Consider the following 24,603-nt stretch of genomic DNA (forward strand, 5'->3'; position numbering starts at 1 on the left):
CACTCAGGGCAGCACGCGCAGCACCGGCCCTTCCTTCCCTGGCACAGGGCTCGATCCCCACCACCCCCGCACCAGCAAGGCTAACTTCACCCTTGGGCCCAGGAGGAAACAGTGGTGGGCAAATTACCCTTTGTCTTCGGTCTCAGAAATCAGCACTCCAGCCAAGAGACCAGATCGCATGAGCAACCTCTACCACCGAGCCCTGCATTGTCTTACGTCCCACTTCCATCACAGACATTACCTGCCCATCCCCACTCTGTCACTCCTATTGTTGTCCAAAAAGCAGATTCATTGCCTGGTGTGCAATAAGCCAATAATTACACACTCAGGAGAGACATTTGCTTGTTTCTTTCAGAGTTGTGCAAGCCTGGGTGCGCGGTGGTTTCCCACAGATCAAGCACACACCCCCGGCTTTTCAAGTAGCATTTATACAAAGAAATTGCAAGGTTTGCAACTTTCCCGTTTACACTGAGTGGTTAGTGATCTACATACGGATATGGAAATTAGACTCCCCGGCCACCATAACAGGGTCCGACCCTAGGTTCCCACTGAAAAGTTCAGAGCCAAATCAAAGCAAATTAAATAATTAAATTTTAATGACGTGCGTGCAGTAATTACAGCTCGAGCTGGGTGCCTCCGAAGAGGGACCCCGAACATAGAAATCCCTGGGCAATTATAGCTTTTCCAAATGAAGTTTCCCACCCCTCATGCAGTAGTTCAGACCAAGAGTAATTTTTAGGTCTGGGGTCTCCTGCTCCTTATTGGGTGTCATCCTTGTTCCTAGGCAGGCTCTTTTTCTCCCTTATCTTTACTGTTGTGGTGTCTGCTGACGGTTGTACCTTCGTTTCTTGTTGGGTCTTACTGTTGTCTCTCAAGGTCCTGAGGAGGAGGAGGTGATTCTAAATCATAGCAATTAACACTGCCCCAGCAGTGAGCTAAGGCTTTGTCCCTCAAGGTCCTAATGCCCTGCACTGGTCCTATTTCACAGCCTTGACGTCCTCCCTTTCGGAGTGTGAGACACAGGAATGCAGACTGCTTGTAACTTCCTTATCTTCCCAGCTGGAACCAGCTCTGAGGCCTCTTTTCTTACTGGACTAAGTAAAAGGTCATTATTTTATCTAAGTGCGGCCTAAGGCTTCAGCAGATTTAGCTCCTCATGCTAAGCAAGTTTTATAGAAGTTGTGCTAAGCAGCTATCTCTAGACAGTTTCAGCTCAATATTCTTTAACAGTCCCCCCTTTGTTTTTATGAAGCATCCCTGCTAATCCTTTAAAGGGAGTTCTTGAAGCCTTTCGAGGCATACTATCACTTTCCATAATCTTCTGTATAATATGATCGTAAGTAATAGGCATAACACAGTTAAACTTAACACAACTACTACTGGGTGCAACATGCCATTATAAATCCCTGTTGCAGTTGGTGACCATCCGAGGAGAGTTTCCCAGCCATGATGTTCTCCGTCCCTTTTTACCCTTTCCAAGATGTGGTGTCTCTCTTCTGCATCATGATGAACAGTGATTAGCGCTTTCTGTCCACTGTTTTGGATGCGTTCTAGCAGTCGACGCAGGTCCTCATGTTGTAGTAGTTTCCTTACCAGGGTGAGATTCATTCCAATGGGGGTAGGTAGTAAATTTTGAATTAATGTATAATTAGATTGTAACAACTGATAAGATGTAATAGGAGCTAAATACTTAAAATCACATCCCATGATTCTGGTAAAGTTACAAATACAAATATTGGAATGGTTACTTGTATCTACAACAATGCCATCTATGAATATAAGATTACAAAGTGTACTTACACATACACATCCTTTCTTAACATATACAAGTACAGTTCAACTTTAACAGCAAAATAAGAACATAGTATGACAGTATATGGCCTGTTCCATTTAGGTTTTAACTTGGATTTATGTAAAAATACTTTAACTAAAACTTCATCCCCAGGCTGTATATCAGGCACTTGTATTTCAGGTGGTGTGGATTGATATCATTGAGCATATACATATTTTTTTAAAGATTTTCAAACCTTTTTTGCATACTTAGAACACACTGGGTTAGTCGTTCATCTCCATCTAACAGGCTGGTCTTAGCTGGAATAACAAATCCCTAGCACAGCTAAATGTCTCCGAAGAGAATTTCTGCTGGTGTTAGTCCTATGGGTTGCCGTGGGGCATTTCAAACATCCCATAGAGCTAAGTTTAATGCTTCTGGCCATTTTAGGCTAGCATGTGTACATATTCTTGCTATTTTTTCTTTTAATATTCTATTCATTCTTTCTACTTGTCCTGAAGATTGCGGGTGATATGGGGTATGTAGGTTTCGTATTATTCCTAATGATTTCTATAACTGAGTGATTATGCTTGCCATAAAATGGGCACCCCTATCTGAATCAATGGCTTCTGGGATCCCATACCTGGGAATGATTTCTTTCAGTAAGGCTTTTACTACCTGCCCCACGTTGGCCTTTCTTGTTGGGAAAGCTTCTACCCAGCCTGATAACTGATCTACGATCACTAACAAGTGTTTGTACCCATTGGCAGATGGCATACCCGTGTAATCTATTTGTAGCCTTTGGAAAGGGAAGTAGGCCCATGGTCGTCCCCCTAACTCTGAGCTTGGTTTGCTACTTGAAAACTTCTGGCAGGTCAGGCAGCTATTCGTTATTCTTTTAGCAGCCAGATAAATTCCTAGAGCAGCCCATACTTTCTGCACCTGGTTAGCTATTGCCTCGGCTCCCCCATGAGCTTTATCGTGAAACCACCTAGCTATAGTAATTAAATATTTTTTGGTAGAATTGGTTTTCTTCCAATTGTCCATATTCCATCATCATCTTGTTTTGCTTCCCACTGCTCCCATTGTTTTTTCTCTTCTACTGAGCAGTCCTTTTCATACATGGTTTTGGGGTCTGTTAAATCTGGCCATTCACTTTGGTTCATCCTTGGAACTGCCCCCATACAGTCTCTCAGAGGTTGTCGAGCTGCAGCCTTCGCAGTGGCATCAGCTAATGTATTTCTGCTACTAATTTCTGTAGTGTCTTTAGTATGGGCTGGGCAGTGTATTACAGCAATTTCTTTTGGGCAGTTGGACTGCTTGCAGCAAATTACGTACTTCTCCATTAGCTATTTTCTTTCCTGATGACGTAAAAAAAAAAAAAAATTCTCGTTCTTTCCATAACATCCCTGTTACATGACATACTGCAAATGCATATTTAGAATCGGTATAGATATTTACCCACAGGTTCTTCCTGATTTTTGCTGCTTGGGTCAATGCTATTAATTCTGCTCCTTGAGCACTTACAGACGGAGACAAAGGATTGGCCTCAAGTACCTCAAAGACGTTAGTGACAGCATAGCCGGAGTGGTGCCTTCCGTCCAAATAATAGGATGATCCATCTGTAAACAGAACTAAGTCTGGCTTTCCCAAAGGTTCATCTTTAAGATCCTCCTGGGGCTTGCTCGAGCTGACAACCACTTGTTCACAGGAATGATGCGGCTCCCCATCCTCGGGTAGAGGCAATAGCGTTGCTGGATTGAAGATATTGCATCTCTTTAAGGTCAGATTTTCTGCATGTAATATCATCAGTTCATATCGATGAGCTCTCTGTGAGGATAGTGCTTGAGTCGCGTATTGTTTCATTAACAGTTCTACTTCATGTGGCACATACACAGTCAATGAGTGACCCAAAACTGCAGGTTGTTTTTTTTCAGTAAGAGCTGCAGTAGCTGCTATTGCTCAGATGCATCCTGGAGTGCCTTTAGTTACTGCATCTAGCTGGGTGGAGTAATAGGCCACTGGTCTACGGTGAGAACCTAGTTTTTGGAATACCTTAGTATTCCACTTGCTGCTCCCTGTTGTTCATGGACAAATGGCTTGCTATAATCTGGTAACCCTAGAGCAGGAGCTGAAACCAATGCCTTTTTTACAGATGTAAAAGCTTTTTCCTTTTCTGGACCCCATGCCACAGGCTCTATCTCCTCTTTTTTTTGTTGCCTGCACTAAAGGCTTTGTAAGTTCTCCCAACGCAGGAATCCATGGTCGACAAAATCCTACAGCTCCTAAAACTCCCCTAAGTTGCTTTTTTGTTACAGGACGAGGCATATTAAGAATTGTCTTTACTCGTTCTGGATCAATTAACCTGTGTCCTTCCTTTAAGATAAAACCCAAATATTTTACCTCTCGTTGACACAGCTGAAGTTTAGACAGAGATGCTCGATGCCCTTTTTCTGCAAGAGCATTACATAGAGAAATAGTGTCTTTTAAACATGCCTCATAATCTTTACTTGCTGATAACAAATCATCCACATATTGTATTAACACTGAATGTCCTGGAAGTTTGATATCTGTGAGATCATTTTTGAGTATATGCAAAAAAAATAGTCGGAGACCCAGTAAATCCCTGTGGCAGCCTCGTCCAAGTTAATTGTTGTCCCTTCCAAGTGAAAGCAAAGAGATCTTGGCTGTCCTCAGCTATCGGTATACTAAAAAAGGCTGCCATTAAAATAAACGGTAAAATAAGTTGTGCAATGGGATATCTGCAATAATATAGTTGATGGGTCGGGAACTACTGGGTGTGGAGCAATTACATGTTGGTTTATAGCCCTTAAGTCTTGTACAAACCAATACTCCGGATCACTATCAGAATCTTGCCTGTTCTTTTTAACTGGCAGAATCGGAGTGTTGTATGGAGATTCATAGACTCTAAGGATACCCAGTTTCAGGTAATGATCGATTTGTTTTTGGATGCTCTTCTCTGCTTCCTTTGGGATAGGGTATTGCTTAACTGCAGGAGGCAATCCCCCCTTTGTTTTTATCGAGCCTGGACTAGCTGATTTCAGTAGTCCCACATCCATTCCTGAAGAGCTCCATAATTTTTTAGAAACTGATTCTAAACCTGTTGGAATTTGCAGATTAGTTGACTCCGGTTCTGGTGTCTCAGCCAGAACACATGAGCCCATAATTATTAATTTTATCCCTTCCGGCTGTAAGCAGATCTGAGTATCTGAGGCTTGCAGGAGATCTCGCCCTAAGAGGCAAGAGGGTGAGTCTGTGGAAATTATAAAACATCCCCACACTCTTTTACCTCCAATACTGAGCAATAAGGGCTTAGATAACATTCGTTCACCTTTTCCCGCTACTCCTCGTATCATTGTTTTCTCTGATGACTTGCATCCTTTAGGCTCAAAATTTAAAAGGGAAAGGGTGGCTCCAGTATCCACTAGAAAGGGAACTTCTAAACCTTCTCTATTTGCCATTACCTGCCCCTCAAAATCCAAATCTATAGCCCATAAATTTACCCCAATTTCCACAGTATTTTCTGAGTCTCCTATCTCCCGTCATTGTGGATTGAGTGGGAATTGCCTGGTCTCATTCTCAGTATTTGATTGCCTCATGCTGGCCCCTCTATTCCCAAGTACACGGGGCCTCACTGGGCATTCCTGCTTCCAGTGCCCTTGTTCCCCGCAATAATGACAAACATCATTAACTCTTAATTGTATAGCACGTTCGCTTTGATTCCATCTATCTCCCCTGGTTCTTCCGCTCCCCCTCCCCTTGCCAGCCTGGCATATGCTCTTTAAAATACTTTTGTGTATCAGGGGCTGCTTGATCTATAAAAACAGTAATTGCAAGAGCATCATTGAAGTTTTGTGGGGTCATTCCTCCATATTTTAGCAGGGCTTACCACAAAAGTCCCCCATAGTCGTGGGGGTGTTCATCTAATCACTGTCTGCATTCTTGCACTTCAGTCCAATTTACTCCTAACTCTCTGCATGCTCTAATTACTTCTGCTAAATTTCAAAGTGCTGTTTGACACACAGCTCTATCTCCTGCATTATTACAATCCCAATTTGGATCATTTGCTAGCCAGAGGTTTCTATTCCCCCAGTTTGCTGCGCTTCTTCCACATCTTTAATTATCTTATCCCATTCTTTTGGTTGAAATAATTCCCTCAACAGAATTTGGGTATCACTCCAGTTTGGGCTGTGCCCGGTGCAGATATTAGAAAATACCTGGACACATCACTCTCCTCCTTTTCTTAATCTCGGCATTTTACCCCCCCCCCCATAAGGCGAGATCGCCAGGGTCCCGGGGTTGATTAGTAAATACCCGCAGCACAGGAGGGGGGGACTGGCCCCTCCCTTTCCCCTGGCTGTAAAGCGGCAGGGTTAGTCAGCACGTTGGGGGTCATAGGATAGAGTCCGGCAGCTGGTAGAGAAGGCGGAGGAGGAGGAGGAGAAGAAGTAATGACAGAGAGATCATCAGGTATATAAGGTGGAGCAGAAGCTTTTGGAGCATAGTCCGGGGTACTAGTATCTGCTAACACGAATGTTACCTTCGGCGGGTTTCTTTCCTCCCTCCCTCCTGGCTCAAATGCTCCCGCGCCCATGCCCAGTTATCCCAAACATACCAGTAATCCATTCGACTTGGAAACCTACCTTCCAGACGATTTCACAAGACAGGTAGCTCCTGCTGATCAAAAGTCCCTTGCGGTGGCCACCGTTGTGCTGGGTTTCCCTCTTTTGTCAGGAATGGGCAATCCTCCTGACATAGTTGGACCAACTTTTTTTTTTTTTTTTAATCTTTTAGTACCATCAATCTTACTCCAGTTTACCAAAATTTCGGCTAAGGGCGTCCCCTTTTCTATGCCGAAATTATTCCCCATATCGAGTTCCTGAAAAGTGCATCTTAAGCAAATCAGGCAGCGCACTTCCTTACCAGTAACACCAGTCCCTGCGGCTGGTGGGATCACACACTCTCCTTCTCTCACGCTCTGGGAACCGCCCTTCCACCCCCCGAGTCTTTAACTGCGAGGACTGCTGTCCCTGCGCAGCGGGCGGCTTCTCAGCCGACGGGCGCCCCGGCCGGTTCCAGGCTACACACACACACACACACGCACACACGCACACACACACACGCACAGCTCTGTTCACACTCGCACCAGTCACAGGGACTCTAGATTTCTGTCTTGTAGTTTTGCAGTGCGCCTTATGCTGATCAGGCTGCGCACCCTTTTTCTGGCCGGACCGAGATGGGACTTAGACCCACTCAGACCCTGGGGATGGGACTCGCACCCGTCCTCCTGGTACGCCTTGGTGATCAGCCCGCGTACCCCTTCAGTGCACTGTTACCAGAGCAGAATTTAGAATTTAGGCGGGAGTTTAAGACTCACCTTCTCGGTGCCTCTCGTTGCCAAAGGTCCCAGGTGAACTCACCCGATGGCCCCAGATGATCGTTTGGAGATGAGAGGCCCCGACAGCGCTCACCTAGGCTCCCATCTCGGTCGCCAAACTGTTATGGAAATTAGACTCCCCGGCCACCATAACAGGGTCCGACCCTAGGTTCCCGCTGAAAAGTTCAGAGCCAAATCAAAGCAAATTAAATAATTAAATTTTAATGATGCACGTGCAGTAATTACAGCTCGAGCTGGGTGCCTCTGAAGAGGGACCCTGAACAACGAAATCCCTGGGCAGTTATAGCTTTTTCAAATTAAGATTCCCACCCCTCACGCGGTAGTTTGGACCAATAGTAATATTTAGGTCTGGGGTCTCCTGCTCCTTATTGGATCTCATCACTGTCCCTAGGCAGGCTGTTTATCTTTACTGTTGCGGTTTCTGCTGATGGATGTGTCTTCATTCCTCGGGTCCCACCCCTGTCTCTCAAGGCCCTGACAAAGAGGTGTTGTTCCAGCAATTAGCACTGCCCCAGCAGGGACAGTAGGTGTTATCTCCCAATGTCCTGACGAGGGGCAGATAGTCCAGACCCCCTAATTAACACTGTTTCCGCAGTGAGAGGAGGCTTTGTTTCCCAGGGTCCTGACGCCCAAGCAGGTCTTATTTCAAAGCCTTGACATCCTCCCTCCCGGAGTGTGACGCATAGGAATGCAAACTGCTTGTAACTCCCTTATCTTTCCAGCCTGCACCAGCTCTGGGGCCCTTTCTCACTGAACTAGGAATACAGCCTAAGGCTCCAGCAAATTCAGCTACTCATGCTAAGCAAGTTTTGTAGAAGTGTTAAGCGGCTACCTCTAGACAGCTTCAGTCCAAGTCCCAAAGTCTACAGTTAGGGATACATGGACCTCCAATTCTTTTGCCAAATTGACAGTACGTACCTAGAAAGAAAACATTTTGATTTAATGTTTCTTTTAGGGCTTTAGCAGTTCTAGGATGCCCCTGATGAAAGAATGCTGCTTCTCAGAAAACAGAGATAGAGGTTATCCTAATCTGCCTAGTTTAAACAGCATGAACATTCTTTCTGAGCTTCTAGGGTTGTCTCATAAGAGTTCCCCACTTTGAGATTTATATGATCATTTTCATATTAGTCTCACGCTTTTAAAATTTTTCCCTTATTAACTTGGTACAACATCTAGAAATGCATTGAATCACTACATAAACGCATACAAAAGCTAGTAACACCATTTCCAAAATTGTTAAATACTTTTTAACCCATGAGCTTATGTCAGGCAACCAGGAAGTCAACCATTTCCATGTTTCTTCAAATCCGAAAGAAGTATCATCTTTCTGAACCCCATGTAAGATTTCAGTCTGCTTCCAGATTTCATTTAGATCGGTAGAAATTCTGCCGCTTCGATCCACGTATACACAGCAACTAGTATTTGTTACTGTCCATACTCCTCCCTGAGATGCCAATAACATATCTAGAGCCATTCTGTTTTGGGTGGTTAGTTTAGCAGTTTCTGAAACCTCCTCTTGTAAAGCTGCAATGGCATCAGAGGTTTTATTCCCTATTTTTTCAATAACTGCTGAAATACTTACTATTGCTTTTTCAAGTTCACTCACTCCCAATTGTGGAAACAGCCACCTTGTGAATGAATGAAACCTAGTAGGTCGGTCTATTAAAGGATTATTGACCCTCTTTCATCTCCTCATGAATGTTCTTAACCATGATGTTGGTATTTATTACTCAATTCTTTTGTTACAGTAATATTAGGGATTATTGCCCCTAAAGTACATGTCCCTGACCAATTAGGAGATAGCACTTTTCATGCCTTGTTCCCACACAACCAATACCATCCACTACCTTTTGGAACACACCACCCATTTAGCTCCTTACTTGTCCACTTGTGAAGATTTTGACCCCACAATCCTTCATGATTCCCTTTAATTGTTTGGCTCAGGTAAGCTAGAAAAACTAACCACCACATTTCTCCCCTGTTGTTCGTTAAGGAGAACATCATTTTTACACAGAGACCATAACAGCAATATTAACCCTATTCCTAACAAACAAATTAAAGCAATTTTTCCCTGAATACAATCGAACTTTAAAACTGATTCACTTCTAATACAACTCTCATATCTTTCTATAGTTTTAACCTGAAAGGTTGAACTTGTTCAGCTTTCCACGTCTCTCGAGGTACTGCTTTCACTCGGGTGGAGTGGATCCAGGAATCAGTTCCCTGCAGTTTCACAGCAGTATTTCTTGTCAGCAGTACAAGATAGGGTCCTCTCCATTTTTCTGTCAATGGCCCATCCTTCCAGGTCCAAAGATATACTTGATCTCCTGGCTGGAATGAATGTGCAGGTGAATCTAAAAGTATGGGAGATCTTAACTGGAGGTACCTACGGAGAGAAGTAGGAACCTTTGCCATAGAGAAGAGGTAATCACTTAAAATTGGATCACCCTTAATGTGTGCATCTGAATTTCATTTCCAGTTAACTTTACAGTGTAAGGCTTACCATACAGAATCTCGAACGGACTAACTTTCTCCCTAACCCTTGGGGTTCTTAATCATACCAGAGGTAAAACATCAGTCCATTTCACCTCAGTCTCCTGACACAATTTCCCTCTCTGTTTCTTAGTTGTTTGAGTCATTCTTTCCACTTTTCCACTGGATTGTGGCCTCCAGGGGGTATGTAAATCCCATTTAATTTGTAATATTTTTGAGATTTCCTGTACTATTTCTGCTATAAAATGAGGTCCCCTATCCAAAGAAAATCCTTCTGGCACCCCAAATCTTGGTATGATTTCTTTTAATAGCATTTTTCACTACCTCCCTTGCTTTATTGGTACGGCATGGGAAAGCCTCAGGCCATCCTGAAAAGGCATCAGCAATTACCAACAAATATTTATATCCATTACAGCTTGGCAATTCAGAAAAATCGATTTGCCAGTAGTCCCCAGGCATGAAGCCCATTTGTACTTCCGCTGGGGGGGCTTCTTCTGAATCCTGGGATTATTTCTAAGACAGATTTCACATTTTTGTGTAATGCCCTTTGCAATTATGAACATACTAATTCCCACAGCAAATCTTTTAACTGTTTCAGCCAATGCCTCAGCTCCCATGTGGGTGCTATCATGTATTTGCCTCGTCAACTTCTTCATTATCGGTGAAATTGCCACACATTGTCCAGTAGATGTTACCCACCATCCTTCGGAAGTCTTTATGCATTTCAGTATTTCTGCTAATTTATTTTCTTCTTCAGTGTCTACGGGAATTTCCATTTTTGACGTTCTCTCTGGAACTAAGGCTGCTACCGACACCGATAATGCTACCCTTTCTGCAGCCTCATCAGCCCTTTTGTTCCCTTTAACTCTGTCAGTCTGTCCAGACTGGTGCGCTTTGCAATGCATTACTGCTATTTCTTTGGGTTTATTAACTGCTTCGAGTAGTTCCATAATCTCCTTACTGTATTTTACAGGATTCCCTTGAGAAGATAGCAATTCTCTTTCCTTCCAAATTGCACCATGGGCATGTATAACCCCAAAGGCATATTTTGAATCTGTAAACACATTGGTCTGTTTTCCTTCTGATAATTCCAGAGCCTGGGTTAAAGCATTCAGTTCTGCTTTCTGGGCGGATGGATTTGCTGGTAGCGATCTTGCTTCGATTTCTTCTTCCAAAGTGACAACAGCATAGCCAGCCCTTCTTTCTCCCCTTATGATAAAGCTGCTCCCATCGGTAAATAATTCCCAGTCTGGATTCTGCAATGGAATATCTCTCAAATCTGGATGGCTGGAAGGGTATTAGACACTTTCATGCTTACATCTTCTGGCTCAAGTATTACTGCTTGGCATTGCACCATCCTACTCGGGGATAACCAATGACACCCTTTCTGTTCTAAAACTGCTGCAACAGCATGTGGCACATAAACAGTCACCTTTTGTCCCAACGTCAATTTTTGTGCTTCTTGTATTAACAGCACAGCAGCTGCAACTGCTCTCAGGCATCCTGGCCACCCTGCACTCACTTTATCCAGTTGTTTTGAAAAGTAAGCCACAGGTCTTTTCCAATTTCCTAAAGTCTGGACAAGCACTCCCAAAGCCTGGTGCCCTCTCTCATGTACGTAAAGCTCAAATGGCTTTGTTAGGTTTGGAAGTCCTAATGCGGGAGCCCTCATGAGAGCAAGCTTGATTTCATCAAATCCTTTTCGGCACTCTGGAGTCCACTCCAGCAAGTCTCCCGGCCCCTTAACAGCTTCCTATACAGGCTTTGCCATTAATCCAAAATTAGGGATCCACAGGCGACACCACCCAGCCATTCCTAAAAATCCCCTAAGTTCTCTTTTTGATTTTGGGGGGGCGAGCTGACAAATGGCTTCTTTCCTTTCGATTCCTAATTTTCTCTCCCCCGGGATATTTCAAATCCTCGATAGATTACGCTTTCCTTCATAATCTCTACTTTTTTCTGAGACACCTTATATCCCGCTGTTCCCCAGAAATGTAATAAACTGATGGTTGTTTTTCTGCATTCTTCAGTCCTGTCTGCCCCCAATAAGATATCGTCCACATACTGTGATAAGGTAGTGGTATCTTTCTTTCCTTGCCATAATTCTATTTCTTTTGCAAGTCCATTACCAAAAATTGTAGGGCTGTTCTTGAATCCTTGCGGGAGTACTGGCCAGCACAACCGCATTTTGCATCTCGTTGTAGGACTTTCCCACTCCAAGGTGAATAATTGTTGACTTTGTTCCTCCAAAGGGATACAGAAGAAAGCATCTTTGAAGTCCAATACTGTAAAATAGACATTTGAATCATTTATCGTCGTTAACAAAGTGTATGGATTGGGCACCACTGGGTGCACACCAATCACTATCTGGTTAACAGCTCACAAATCCTGTACTAGACGGTATTCTTGCGAGTGCGTTTTTTTAACAGGCAGGATTGGAGTATTGTACATTCTCGCAGCAGTCCACACTTGAAGAAATTATTAATTATAGGCTCCAGTCCAACACGGGCCTCTGACTTCATGGGATACTGTTTTCGCCTTACCGATTTAGCTCCTTGTCTTAATTCCACCTTTACCAGTTCTACACATCTGGCTCTTCCAGGTTTCTCCGTTGCCCACACAAAAGGGACTACTGCGTCTATTACTTCGGCGGGAATTCCGCTTGGTCCACTCTCCACCTGTTCGGAGTCCAGTGCTTTCTGTAACATATATGCTTGTGCCTTCCAGGCGTTATTTTGTGCAATGTGCACCTGAACTTTGTTTTTATCAAAGGTTATCTGCGCCCCCAGTTTATTCAGGAAATCCCTCCCCATGAAGAGTAATGGGCATTCTGGCATATATAAGAATCCACATGTTAACACTCTATTTCCTATTTTACATCTTATTGGTTGAAAGAAAGGTTTGACCTCTCGCTTTCCCGTGGCCCCAATTACTGGCATAGAGAATTTACTCATTGGTCCCTTACAGCTATTTAAAACTGAATATGTTGCTCCAGTGTCTACTAAAAAATTAACTGTTTCGTTCCCCAGCTTTACTGAAACCGGGGGTTTGGCTGGGGAATCCAATTTCTCAACCCCCGGTCCCCGTCAGTCTGAATCTTCTGCACCAATCAGGAGCAAATCTGCCTCCAGAACAGACACAGACGGAGGTTTCCAATGATCTGATTGTTTCTTCGGGCACTCATTTTTCCAGTGCCCCTTTTCCCTACAAATCGCACATTGATCTCTCCTCAGTGAAATTCTATTTCCCAAATTCCCTCCTACTCTATGTCTGCTTCCACGTCCTTGTCCTTTCGGAAAACCCCTTCCCCGAGAGGAAGTTTGTGCCTGGGCAAATGCAGCTGCCAAAATTGCAGCATTTTGCCTCTTATCTTTCCGTTTCTCCTTTTGTTTTTCCTTTCTCTCTGCTTCTTCCCTGTTACTGTACACCTTATATGCAATTTCTATTAACTGTGATCTTGACATCCCTGACATACCATCTACTTTCTGAAGCTCTCTCCTTATATCTGGTGCTGATTGTCCTACAAATAATATAGTAAAAGTCATCTTGTTCTCTTCGTCCTCGGGATCCAAGTCTGTCCATTTTCGTGCGGTTTCACATAACCGCTCGTAAAATGCAGAGGGATCCTCATTCTTACCCTGCACGACTTGATATAGTTTTGCAATATTTTGGGGCCTAGGTACTCCGTGCTTTACCCCATATAATATTAACTGTTGGTACTGTTTAGTCATTAACCTGCCCATCCCTGTATTTTGATCCCAATCCGGTTCTTGGGCCGGCATAAAATGGTCCGGTCCATCTCTAGCATTTTGTCTTTCATTTTCCTCTCGAGCTTTGTCCAATACCAGTCTCTTCTCCTCAGGTGCAAGCAAAGTATTTAAAAGCACCTGTAAATCCTGCCAGTCTGGATTATGATTCTCAATTATCATTTTAAAGGATCGATACATCTTTTCTGGATTTTCTCGGTACGACCCAGCAGACTCCTTCCAATTCATTAAATCTGTGGTTGAAAAAGGGACCTTCACATATACAGGCCTTCCTTCTGGTCCTACTGCTTGACGCAGCGGGGCCTGAATCACAGGATTTTGTTGAGCCCGAGTAGCCCGAGTTCTGCCTGCAATCGGGCTAAATGCCTCAATTCCCTTATCTCTGCCATCGACACTATCTTGATCTCTTTCCGGAGAGACCAATAATTGTACATCCTCTTCCTCATCACCCACTTTTAAACATCTTTTCCCAATACTACAAGCAGAGCAACACCAAGGCATTTGCTCTTTCTCTTTCATCATCATTAACACATTTGAGTCAGAGACCAATAGCTTACATTTTCTTCTTGTTTCATGATCATTTCTCAGAGAGAAAAACAAATCTACATATGGGACCTCATCCCATTTCTTCTGTCTTCTGCAAAACAACATAAGTTGCAAAATTGTATTATAGTTTAGCGTTCCCATTTCTGGCCATTTTTCCTCATCCTCCAGTTTATACTTTGGCCACCACTGAGTACAGTATTCCTTTAATTTTCTCCTTGTTAAAGGATTCCCACCAAACTTACTCCAATGTTTCAGGATGCATCCTAAAGGAGAACAGGGGGATAAACCCGCAGATTGTCCTGTTCCCATATTATTACCCTTAAGAGAATGTTCTTACCAATTACACTTTCGTATACTCCAGTCGTCACTGTCCCAACGTGTACAAAGCTTACCTTTGGTTACCACAACCAATTACCCTTACATCACACCCTCTATGCAATGTCTCTTAATAATTACCGCGTTGCACCTTTGAGTCGCTTACCCACTCCGAGTGGGGAGGGTGCGCGCGGAGTCCACAAACAAAACGGTCGGTGCGCGCTGGAGTCCGAAGAGCAGCGTCTCCCCGCCGGGAAGTGGCAAGACGATCCGGGCAAGGCTTTACAGTGAGGGTCCCATCTGGGGTGCCAGAAAACTGTTGTCCGAAAAGCGGATTTGTGGCCCGGTGTGCAATAAGCCAATAGTTACACACTCAGGAGAGACATTTGCTTATTTCTTTCAGAGTTACACAAGCCTGGGTGCGCGGTGATTTCCCACAGATCAAGCACACTCCTCCAGGCTTTTCAAGTAGCATTTATACAAACAAATTGCAAGGTTTGCAACTTTCCCTTTTACACTGATTGGTTAGTGATTTACATACCATTATAATTTTGGTCTCATCGCTGTCCCTAGGCAGGCTGTTTATCTTTACTGTTGCGGTTTCTGCTGATGGATGTGTCTTCATTCCTCTGGGTCCCGCCCTTCTCTCTCAAGGCCCTGACAAAGAGGTGTTGTTCCAGCAATTAGCACTGCCCCAGCAGGGACAGTAGGTGTTATCTCCCAATGTCCTGACGAGGGGCAGATAGTCCAGACCCCCCTAATTAACACTGTTTCCGCAGTGAGAGGAGGCTTTGTTTCCCAGGGTCCTGACGCCCAAGCAGGTCTTATTTCAAAGCCTTGACATCCTCCCTCCCGGAGTGTGACGCATAGGAATGCAGACTGCTTGCAACTCCCTTATCTTTCCAGCTTCCACCAGCTCTGGGGCCCTTTCTCACTGAACTAGGAATGCGGCCTAAGGCTCCAGCAAATTCAGCTACTCATACTAAGCAAGTTTTACAGAAGTTGTGCTAAGCGGCTACCTCTAGACAGCTTCAGTTCAATAATTTACAGTCCAAGTCCCAAAGTCTTCAGTCAGGGATACCTGGACCTGCAATTTTTTGCCAAATTGACAGTACGTACCTAGAAAGAAAACATTTTGATTTAAAGTTTCTTTTAGGGCTTTAGCAGTTCTAGGATGCCCTTGATTAAAGAATGCTTCTTCTCAGAAAACAGAGATAGACATTATCCTAATCTGCCTAGTTTAAACAGTATGAACATTCTTCCCGAGCTTCCCAGGGTTGTCTTGTAACACTATGACAATGAAAAAATCTTTCGTTTTCACTTCCTCCCTCACCTGCTTTCTTGCCTTCCCATGGGGGTAGGGAAGGAAAGCTTTACCTGAGGAGGAACTGTGAGGCAAAACATGGGGTTAGAAAATGCTGAACAGCACAGCTGGTGCTGAGACACATAGACCACATTCAGTTCACCCTCAGTTGACACCTCTTCTGGCTGAACTGAGGCTTCCGAGAAAAGGTCTTCAAAAGCTGTCAGCATCACCACACTGTCTGTGTGTCTTATCACCTTCCCTCTGCTTGCTGCTTCCTGCTTCGATGTCTTTGGCTCGGTCAGATGCAGAAGGGGTCCTGGGGTGGCTGCGGTTGTGCAGGCTCTCCCAGGCCTTCCCCCAGATCCTGCCTGCATGTGGCTTTGACGTGAAAGAGCCCTATACAGCCTTTTCTTTGTTCAAGGCACAGAGACCAGCAGAAGGATGTGGGCACTACACATCAGCCTGTGCAAGGGCTCAGCCCAAGTAGTGCAATGTCAAGGCTGTGACAGTGGGGTGGGTGCTTTCGACACTGCTTATAGCAGGGTATCTGGGAGGATGGGGCCACACAGCCAGACACCCCACATGTGCTTTTGTGGGGGGCAGTAGCATGAGCTCAGATGAGCTCCTGGGAGAAGAGGCTGAGCAAAGATGCACCCGTTGGGCCAGGTGCTCTTCCCCTTTCTGGTTGCACCATCAGTGCAAGGCTGGAGCAAGCACCATTCACCCTCACCCTTCTCCCCCGCAGGAGTTACTGCTTCCGCAGCAATAGCCACCGCACCCCACCGTTATGGGTCCCCCCAGGTACTGTGGGAACCTGCATCTTCACCAAGACATGGTACAGCCTGTGTGGCAGTGTGGAGGGCCTGGTGTATGAGGCAGATGCCTTCTCCCTGGCCCTCATGTTCTTCAACCCCATCGACTACAATCTAGTAACAGAGAAGGGCACAGGACATCCAAAGCCTGAGGCCACACTGAGCCATGGAGAGGGAGAGTTCATTAATATCCCTCCTGCTATGATGCTGCAGCATGCAGCCAGGGAAGGGACACACCTCGTGCTGCCCTGCTCACATCTATTTCCTCTTCCTACACACATGCCCATGGTTTTGGTCCCTACGTAGTCAGGGTCCCCCTCATCGTCCCACTCCCACATGTGCCTTTTGTTATCTCCATCCTAGCTCAGGAAAAGCGGTGAGCTTTGCAATGCCAACTTGCAGCATCTCTCCCCATCCAACTCTTCCCTCCATACACACGTACTCACATGTGCTGAAATACGTGCTTGCCTCCAAAAACACACTCTCAAACATACACTCCTCCATTGCTCATTTGCCCCAGGAGCCGCAGGACCTGCAGAGAGAGCAATTGTTTTCTCCCTTTTCCTGTAGGGCCCCTCCCAGCCAACTGCACGGTCAGTGCATTATCTGTGATGCTGAGGTGGTGATTCCTATTGCAAGCATATTGGATCTGGCACAGGGCCACTGCCATCCTCCTGTCTAAGACAGCAGTTTTAGGTGAGAGGACTCACTCTCTGGATGTGCTGATCTTCTTCCATGAGTACAGAGGGACCTGGCATTTATGGTATGCATTTTGGTATATTTGCAATGCACACAGAACAGATCAGCCCTAAAAAAGCATGGCTTACTTAAACAAGCCTGTGAGTGTAGTTTGGGATGAGTGGTAGCTGTGAGATGTGCCATCTTTTGCAGACACAAAACTACTGTAGGAGTTGGTGTTCCCAGGGTGACTTTCCCAAGCTATAGACAAGCACTGCTGGCAGATCCAGGAGCTGGCTGGGCACATCTCCAGAAAGAGCAGGGGAAACAGGAATGGGCAAGGCCATATTTGCTACCAGCTGTAAAAAGAGGGTGTGATGCCACTGATACCTCAGTGAGTTGAGGAAGCAGCTAAAAACACATTGTGAGTTCACGAACCTTCAAAGAGACCTGTGAGACTTGGTGGGGTCTCCCTAGGCCCACCAGCACAGGGATGACCTCACCACAGCCAATGGCCAAAGCAAGGAGAGATGATCCTTCCAATAAGACTCACAGTTCCTTCATCCTAGAATAGATTTTTGCACAGGACACTGCCATTTGAACAAGGGAGGGATGAAACATGCCCCTTCCCAAGTCTCTTGGGAGCTCTCTTGCCCACCAGGACCCACATGCAAGGCAGGCATATAAGAGCTGGTCCTATGCCCTTCCTGGAAGTGGGACATACACCAGGCTGAGACTTGCCATGCCCCCGTTAGACAGACCTAGGGGGACAGTGTGCATCCATCTCCTGCCCCAGGGTGATGGTGTAGGGAGAGGTGCAGCTTTCCCAGGTTCTCGGCCACTGGGCAGGTGGTCCAGACAGTGTTTTACACCCAACTGAATTGCTCGGAGTCTTCTTCTCATATCATTTCAGCCTTCCTGTCATCCCAGAGGAAGAGAGGCTGAGAGAGTCTGTAGGAGCAGGGGACCAGTGTAGAGGCCCTTGCAGGAAATGAGGGGACCCATGCATTTGTTGGAGGCTGGTCTGGCAAGCCAGTGTGGATGCTACTGACAGTTGGAATAACACATCTGCTTGCAGACCTCCTTGTACAGCACTTCATCAACGCAGCGAAGGGCAGCCCAGACATATCTAAAACCTTTTTTACCTGAGAACTGAAAATCCAGCATCAGATATAGGCAGCACAATGAGGCAGAAGGCGAAGGAGGTAATATGCAGACACAGACAGAAGGCTGCATGAGTGTAGAGAGATGTGAAGCAGCTAGACACCCTTCAGGGAGGAGACCATGATAAGAAGTGGTTCTTCTTTCAGCCGTGTTCTCTCCTGTCTCACTGTTGGAAGAGACTGGATGGAGTCAAAAACTCACACATTGCCTGAACCTGAGAAGCATGTCAAGGTGCTGGAGGAGGAGCTGAACAATGTCCAGTGTCACTGAACTTCTCTTACTGGGCTCCCAGTAGCCGTGGGGGTGACCCTACTCACCTCATTTCCACTCTTCTCCGTGTATTGTGTTTGCAGCCCTCCCCTGGCAGCACAGGCTCTATGTGGGCAGGAGGGAAATCAAGTCATCACAGCTCCAGCAGCTCCAGCTGTCCAGGCACCATGGACATGAGCACCAAGAGCCTGGTGAGAGATGTCAGTGTCTTTCTGGGTACTGGAAAGATCAGCAATAGCAGGACTATGACCCTCAGAGGCTTCAGCTACAAAGCCCTGCACCTCCTCATCTCCTGCAGTGTACCCTCTCTGCCGTCTCTTGCCACTGCCAGCTTCCTGCATGAGCATTTCTTTGGCAGCACTGTTGGGGATCTCACTAAACATCTCTGTATCTGTCCCTGCAACCCCTTTGCCCCAGGAGTTCAGCTGTTTGTGATTCAAGCACCTGCTTTGATCCTGTCCGGCTGAGTCACCTAGGCTCCAATATCTCAGGACATGGCGAAGTCACAAGAGCGTGTTTTTGGAGGTATGTGTTTCTGCATGCATGTGTACATGTGTACGTAGGGAAGAACTGGATGGGGGAAATGCTGCATTGCAGCTGCATTTGCATTGCAAAGCCCCCACCTTCTCCTGACTCCACATCCAGAATCCAGCACACAGCAGTCTGTGGAGGAGAGGTCTTCAGCTAGGGGTGAGGGAGGGGCCTGGAACAAATCTCATTATGAAAGATATCACTGCCTGTTACTCACAGCATGGTCATATCCAAAGTGCTTTGCTACCCTGCAGGGTCACAGTTCCAATCATTTTGAGGAAGAGCATTCCCATGCTTGCATTTGTCTGATGATTTTAGCTGCCCATGGTGGCAAAACGTGCTGCTGTTGAAGCAGAGCTTTTCATTCCTCCCCCAAGCCTCATTGGAAAGCAAAAGAGAGGTTGAGAAGGGAAGTGAAGACAAAAGTGCTTTCTGCATTGCTGTGGGGAGGCATAGCTGAGGATGGGCCAGGTAATGTCCAGGATGGAAGACTGGGGGAGGAAATATGAAAAGGTGCATGTGGGAGTGGGACGTCGCGGAGACCCTGACTGCGTAGGGACCAAATCCACAGCCATGTCCGTGGGAAGGGGAAATAGATGTGAGCGGGGCAGGGAGTGCCCACTGCAAGGGAGCCTGTGGTAGTAATTTGCCCACCACTGTTTCCTCCTGGGCCCAAGGGTGAAGTTAGCCTTGCTGGTGCGGGGGTGGTGGGGATCGAGCCCTGTGCCAGGGAAGGAAGGGCCGGTGCTGCGCGTGCTGCCCTGAGTGGTACGGAGAAGTGTGTCCCGCTGCAGAGGGTGGGTGACTCGGAAGACGAGGCTGATCCAGGCTGTCCCTTGTCCCTGGGATGTGCACCCTGCCCCGGGGGGGGTGGGGGGAGAGATGGGGATGGTGCAAGGTGCAGCTGGCTCCGTGCAAATGGGAGGAGAAAGGTTCCTGCTCCCATGGCTCAGCCCTGCCCCGGCGCTGCAGCCAGCCCTGCGCTCCAGGCACACGGCTCCAAGGCAGCTGACTTCTGGGAAGTCAAGGGATTTCTCAGTCGTGCTAGCGATGCCCCGCATTCCTCCCGCCCGGGCAGCCCCTGCTCCGCCCCCCCGGGAACATCTCGCAGGGCGGAGGTCTGGCTGCCGCCAGGCTGGGGGAGCAGGCTCTTCTCCGCCTGCCTCCTCTCCCTGCCGTGCTCCCTGCACCAGCAGCCCTGCAGCCCGTCTGCTGCTCCGGGGTCTCAGCACAGACCCCACGACCACTCCTGGGTGTGGGGCCGTCTTGAGCACCCGCATGTTTGCAGGGAGCTGTTGCCCTCCATGCTTTGCTGCTCATGAGCTGCCCACAGCTGCACCGGGGCTGGCTCTTCCTGGAAATAACATGTTTTCTCCACCGCTTCAGTTCAATAGTCCTGCTCCTCCCTGCCTATCCTGGGAGCTTTTTCTTCACTTCCTTTTGCCTGGACACACTCTGCACCCACACTCTTGCTACCTTCTCATCCCCATGCAGTTTCCCCCGCCCCCAGGGCAGTCCGTCACCTTCCAGGGCTTAGTCTCTTCCCTGCACCGAAGCAGAAATACAGTACAGCAGTCAGCTGCCTTAAAAGCTGTTGGACATCAGGAAACCACAGAGGGCAAGCTCAGATTTTGTTATCAGCCAGCTGTGCCACTGCAAGTGATCCACTTCCACTCAGCTGATGCTTTCCAGCCTAGCCTGAAAGAGACCTAGCAAGGATTTGTAAAAAGTTGGCTAGCAGCAATCCATTGGGTACTGAAATAGGAGAGGTGTAAGTGTAGGTCACTCTGGCTAAGCCCTAGCAGATAACAGAAGTGTAAATGTTTAGAAAAAAAATCTACCTGCCAACGTGGCAGGATGGGTTTTTTTATCCATACCTGTTTTTCTCTCATCTCAAAAAATGTCACCACTTTTTGTACTCTCTTCACCCTGCTGGTGTTTCTTTAGCAGCCACAGAGTAGACTAAGCCAAAGGGGAGATTTGAACTTCCCTAATCCCTTTGGACTTGTTTCCCCTGTTCACATCCACCAGTCAATAACAATGAGTTGCACTGTTTACTCACATACAATTTAAAAAGACCTTCCTCATTCTCCTTTAAAGCCTTCTACCAGATAACTGCATTCAGTCCCTCTTCTGGTATGTACGTTATGAGCAACCATGAAATAATCGTGCTCCCTTTTTCCCATGAAAATCTTCTGGATTTTATAAACCTGTGACTCCTCAACCATCTCTTTTACATGACTGTTCATCAAGGAAAACCCACTGCATACCTTGCACCATCTTTGATACCTTTCTCTGGCCCTGCCCAGTCTCCATACAGGATCACAGAGAACTGCAGTTTCCAAATAGGATCAAAAGAACAGCATGCAGGGATTTATGCCCTGGCACAGCAGCATTTTGTAGTGACACTTTGTGGCACCACAACAGTGCCCAGACTCCCAGCACCCTGCCATTTGAGACCCACCTAGGCTCCAAGGAAAACTGTGTTTGCAAAGTCATCAAACTTTTGCAGATCTCCTAACTGCTCAGGTCTTATCTTTAGCTGCATGAATCTGCCCCTCTGCAGCCTCCCGTTCGCCCTTATTTCCAGGCAGAACTTGGTGTAATCTAGCACTGCTTGCACCTGCACAAAAACCCTGATGAGCTGTAGCCCCATCCCAGTCCACTTCAGTTAGGACTCCCCTGCGCTGTCCCTGTCAGCACGCTTCACATCCATCTTTTGGGCAGATAGGGTGCTTACAAACTGGTCACACTGAAAACTTCCCCTTCCCCAAGGTCCCTGCCAGCACTTCCAAAGTCCTGACTTGCATGCTGGTGGGATCCCAGGCTGCTGTGGCCCCTCAGCATCCATACTGGTCTCACTGCACCAGGTCACTGCAATGTGCTTAAAGATATAAGGTGGGGACAGGTGAAGCAAAATCAGAAACCTCCCAGGCCCATTATTTCATGTACAACATTCCTCAAACTTCAGGAATGGATATTACCTGGTGTCTTCTGACTTTGTATGGCACTCTCTAAAGAGTCCTGTGGTCCTTAGGGTCTGTACCCCCATCTGGGTGCCATCACCCATCCTGGTCCTGCTCCCTGCCACATAGCTCCCATTGCAGCTGCTCTGACTCATGCCTCCACACCAAGCCCACCATCACACCTGCCTGCCACCTGCACTGTGAAAAAGGACTCTGGAAACTTGAGCACTAGGGTGGAGCATGGGCTAAGATGTTTTGTTGGTGTTTCTGTGCTCATGGTGTGTTTCAAGGCAACGGTTTGCCTCACTCAGAAGTGAAGAATCACTGGTGATTACGTGCTCCCTCTCAGGCATGTCCACAGTTGCCTGTGCTTTGTGCTTTGGTAGAACAAATTAATGCTCCTGCTGGGCTTGGTATGCCATTTCACTGGCCATGCCAGGCTAGGGTGGTGCTGCTTCCATCCCTACCCGGTCACCTTTGTTTTTCAAGAGTCATCCCTGTTTCATTGGCACAAATACCTATGCTGAACCAGAGGAAGGAACAGGCCGGTCTAAACAGAAACAACATTTCTGCCAATCTGTTTCTCTGCCAGCTCCAGCTCATAGCGGGACCGTCCAAGTCTCTGTGCCTGCACAACTGCAGGGAGGATGAAGGGGCAGCGGAACAGGCTGTGGGGAATGGAAAAGAGGTGCTGCCAGCCCACATTCTGCAGAGCGTCCTATAGCACCCCATCAAAGGCTTTCAGTCTGCAGCTGTCAGGAAGTCTTTGAGCGAGTGGAAAGCCAAGAAGGAGATACTAATGAGGAAAACAGAAGAGAGAAGGCTGTTTGCATGATGTAGGGTTTTGCTAGATGTAGACACCAGTCATAAGCACACATGGACAGATGGGACAGACACTACATTTTACATCAGCATAACATCTGGGGTTTCTACTGCAGAGAATTTTTCCCTCTGGCAGGATGAAACTAGCTCCTGCCTTCAAAGAGCAGAGGGTGAAAAGCCATTGTGTGGCTTCTGGTAGTCCCCTGACACAAAGGGCACTGTCTCTGGATCCCCAGGACTTCAATAGGACAGCAAGCCCCTTCCCAGCACAAGTTTCCAATGGTGTGCTGTGCATTCACCCAGCAGCTGTATATCCCCACGCTGCTCCCTGCCTCACTCCCTGCAGGCTGAGCTCTGTGCCATCAGACCCTCTAAAGTCCAGGACACTGGACCTGCTGCAGCTCTGCATCTGTGACACCTGCAAGGGTCATGGGTCAGTTGTGAGTGCTAGAGGAACATGATGGCAACTCTACACCTGATGCTGTCCAAGAGCGTCTCCATCCCTGCTGCAGGAGCACAGGCAGGGCTGATAGCACCATGCCTCTTGCATATTCCCATGGGTTGGCCATGAATGTCATCCCCTCCCTGTGACCTCAGGTTCTGCCACTACCCCATCTCCTCCAGCGCTATCCTGAGCCTGTGGAGGCCCTCTGCTTCATGTCATTAGGATATTTCATTGACACACCCAGGCAATGTAAACAAAGGCAGGATAAGAGCAGACGTCCACCCTGCCCAGTATCCCGTCCCCGACAATGGCCAGGAAAGGGATCGGCCTTATCCCATCTCCTGCTGCTCCTGGGCGCCTCTTCCCCAGGCTCGTGGGGTCTCTGCTTCCTGGATGCTGAGGGTGCCGGTGAGGAGGCACCTCAATGCCATGGTCACCAGCACCCCACATCCCCACCATCCATGTGGCATGCCAGTGCTCAGGGCCACCGTAGAGGTGGCGCTGCCCTCACGGGCCACAACTACCACCAATGCTTAAACCATCAACATTCACAAGGGGAAACCCATCCTCACCTCCCTTGTTCTGTCTCATCATGCTGCTCCCAGTTTCCTTGCTCCACATCTGTATGCAAGTCATGACTACTCTAGCTCAGCCCTTTCCAGCCTCCTGCAGACCTCTGCACATCCCTTCTCATCCTTTCCCCGTGTTCAGCGCAGGTGGAGAAAACAGGGTGCTTTTTTCTCCGCAAACTGAAATAGCTGCCCAAATGTTTGTGCCCTGGCTTACATGTGGCCCTTCCTCACTATCTCTTCTCCTGTGCTACCACGAGGGATGTCTCCCACCTGCATCTTTCCCGTGAAAGGAACAGGCACTGAGACCCACTGCAGGATGGGAGGGTGGGTGCCTACAAGGAGAAAGGGGAGATCACATAAAGGAAGCAGGAGAAAAAAGAGTGAGGCTTGGCAGCAGCAAATCTGCACTGTAATAGCAGGAGCATTCATGGTCCAGCCATGGAAAGGGGTCCTCTCTCTCCCACCCCACCAGCCCCCAAAGCATATGGTCTGTTGTGTTGTCTTGCATGGCCATGTTTTCTGCCACATAGCCTCTAGTATCCATCCCTGGAGTTTCCAGCACCTCCTAAAAACCCCTTCAACACCTTCATGGTGCAATTTAGCTACATACACACCTAGTGCCATGTGGGCTGCCCTTGAGTGTCTAACACCCACATGGGGCTGGCAGATACAATACAAGACCTACTGGAGACCCATGACTTTTGCAGCAGCACTTAGAGGCCAGGT

General features: G+C 47.2%; 2 protein-coding genes across 11 annotated transcripts in view; one reads left to right on the forward strand and one right to left on the reverse strand.

Annotated features, from left to right (window-relative positions):
• LOC112993749 (deleted in malignant brain tumors 1 protein-like) overlaps positions 1–24,603 on the forward strand; it is a 231,267-nt gene that overhangs the window by 186,601 nt on the left and 20,063 nt on the right. The gene's annotated exons all lie outside the window — the stretch shown is intronic.
• LOC135324100 (uncharacterized) lies at positions 579–18,593 on the reverse strand. Of its 10 annotated transcripts, none has more exons than XR_010385456.1 (3): positions 14,853–16,252; positions 6,408–9,576; positions 579–3,601 (listed from the first exon to the last, which is right to left on the reverse strand). XR_010385456.1 is itself a non-coding variant. In XM_064499592.1 (3 exons), the coding sequence occupies exon 2, from the start codon at positions 14,303–14,305 to the stop codon at positions 12,770–12,772; it is 1,536 nt and encodes a 511-aa protein (XP_064355662.1). In that variant the 5' UTR covers positions 14,306–14,611; positions 14,853–18,593; the 3' UTR covers positions 579–3,601; positions 6,408–12,769. The 10 variants fall into 10 exon arrangements, 6 of the variants coding, with proteins under 6 accessions (XP_064355662.1, XP_064355664.1, XP_064355665.1 ...); XR_010385454.1 differs by having other exon boundaries at positions 14,478–16,251; XR_010385457.1 differs by having other exon boundaries at positions 6,408–9,521; positions 14,853–16,250.

This window comes from Dromaius novaehollandiae, chromosome 31, assembly GCF_036370855.1.
Source record: "Dromaius novaehollandiae isolate bDroNov1 chromosome 31, bDroNov1.hap1, whole genome shotgun sequence".
NCBI classification, from domain to species: domain Eukaryota; kingdom Metazoa; phylum Chordata; class Aves; order Casuariiformes; family Dromaiidae; genus Dromaius; species Dromaius novaehollandiae.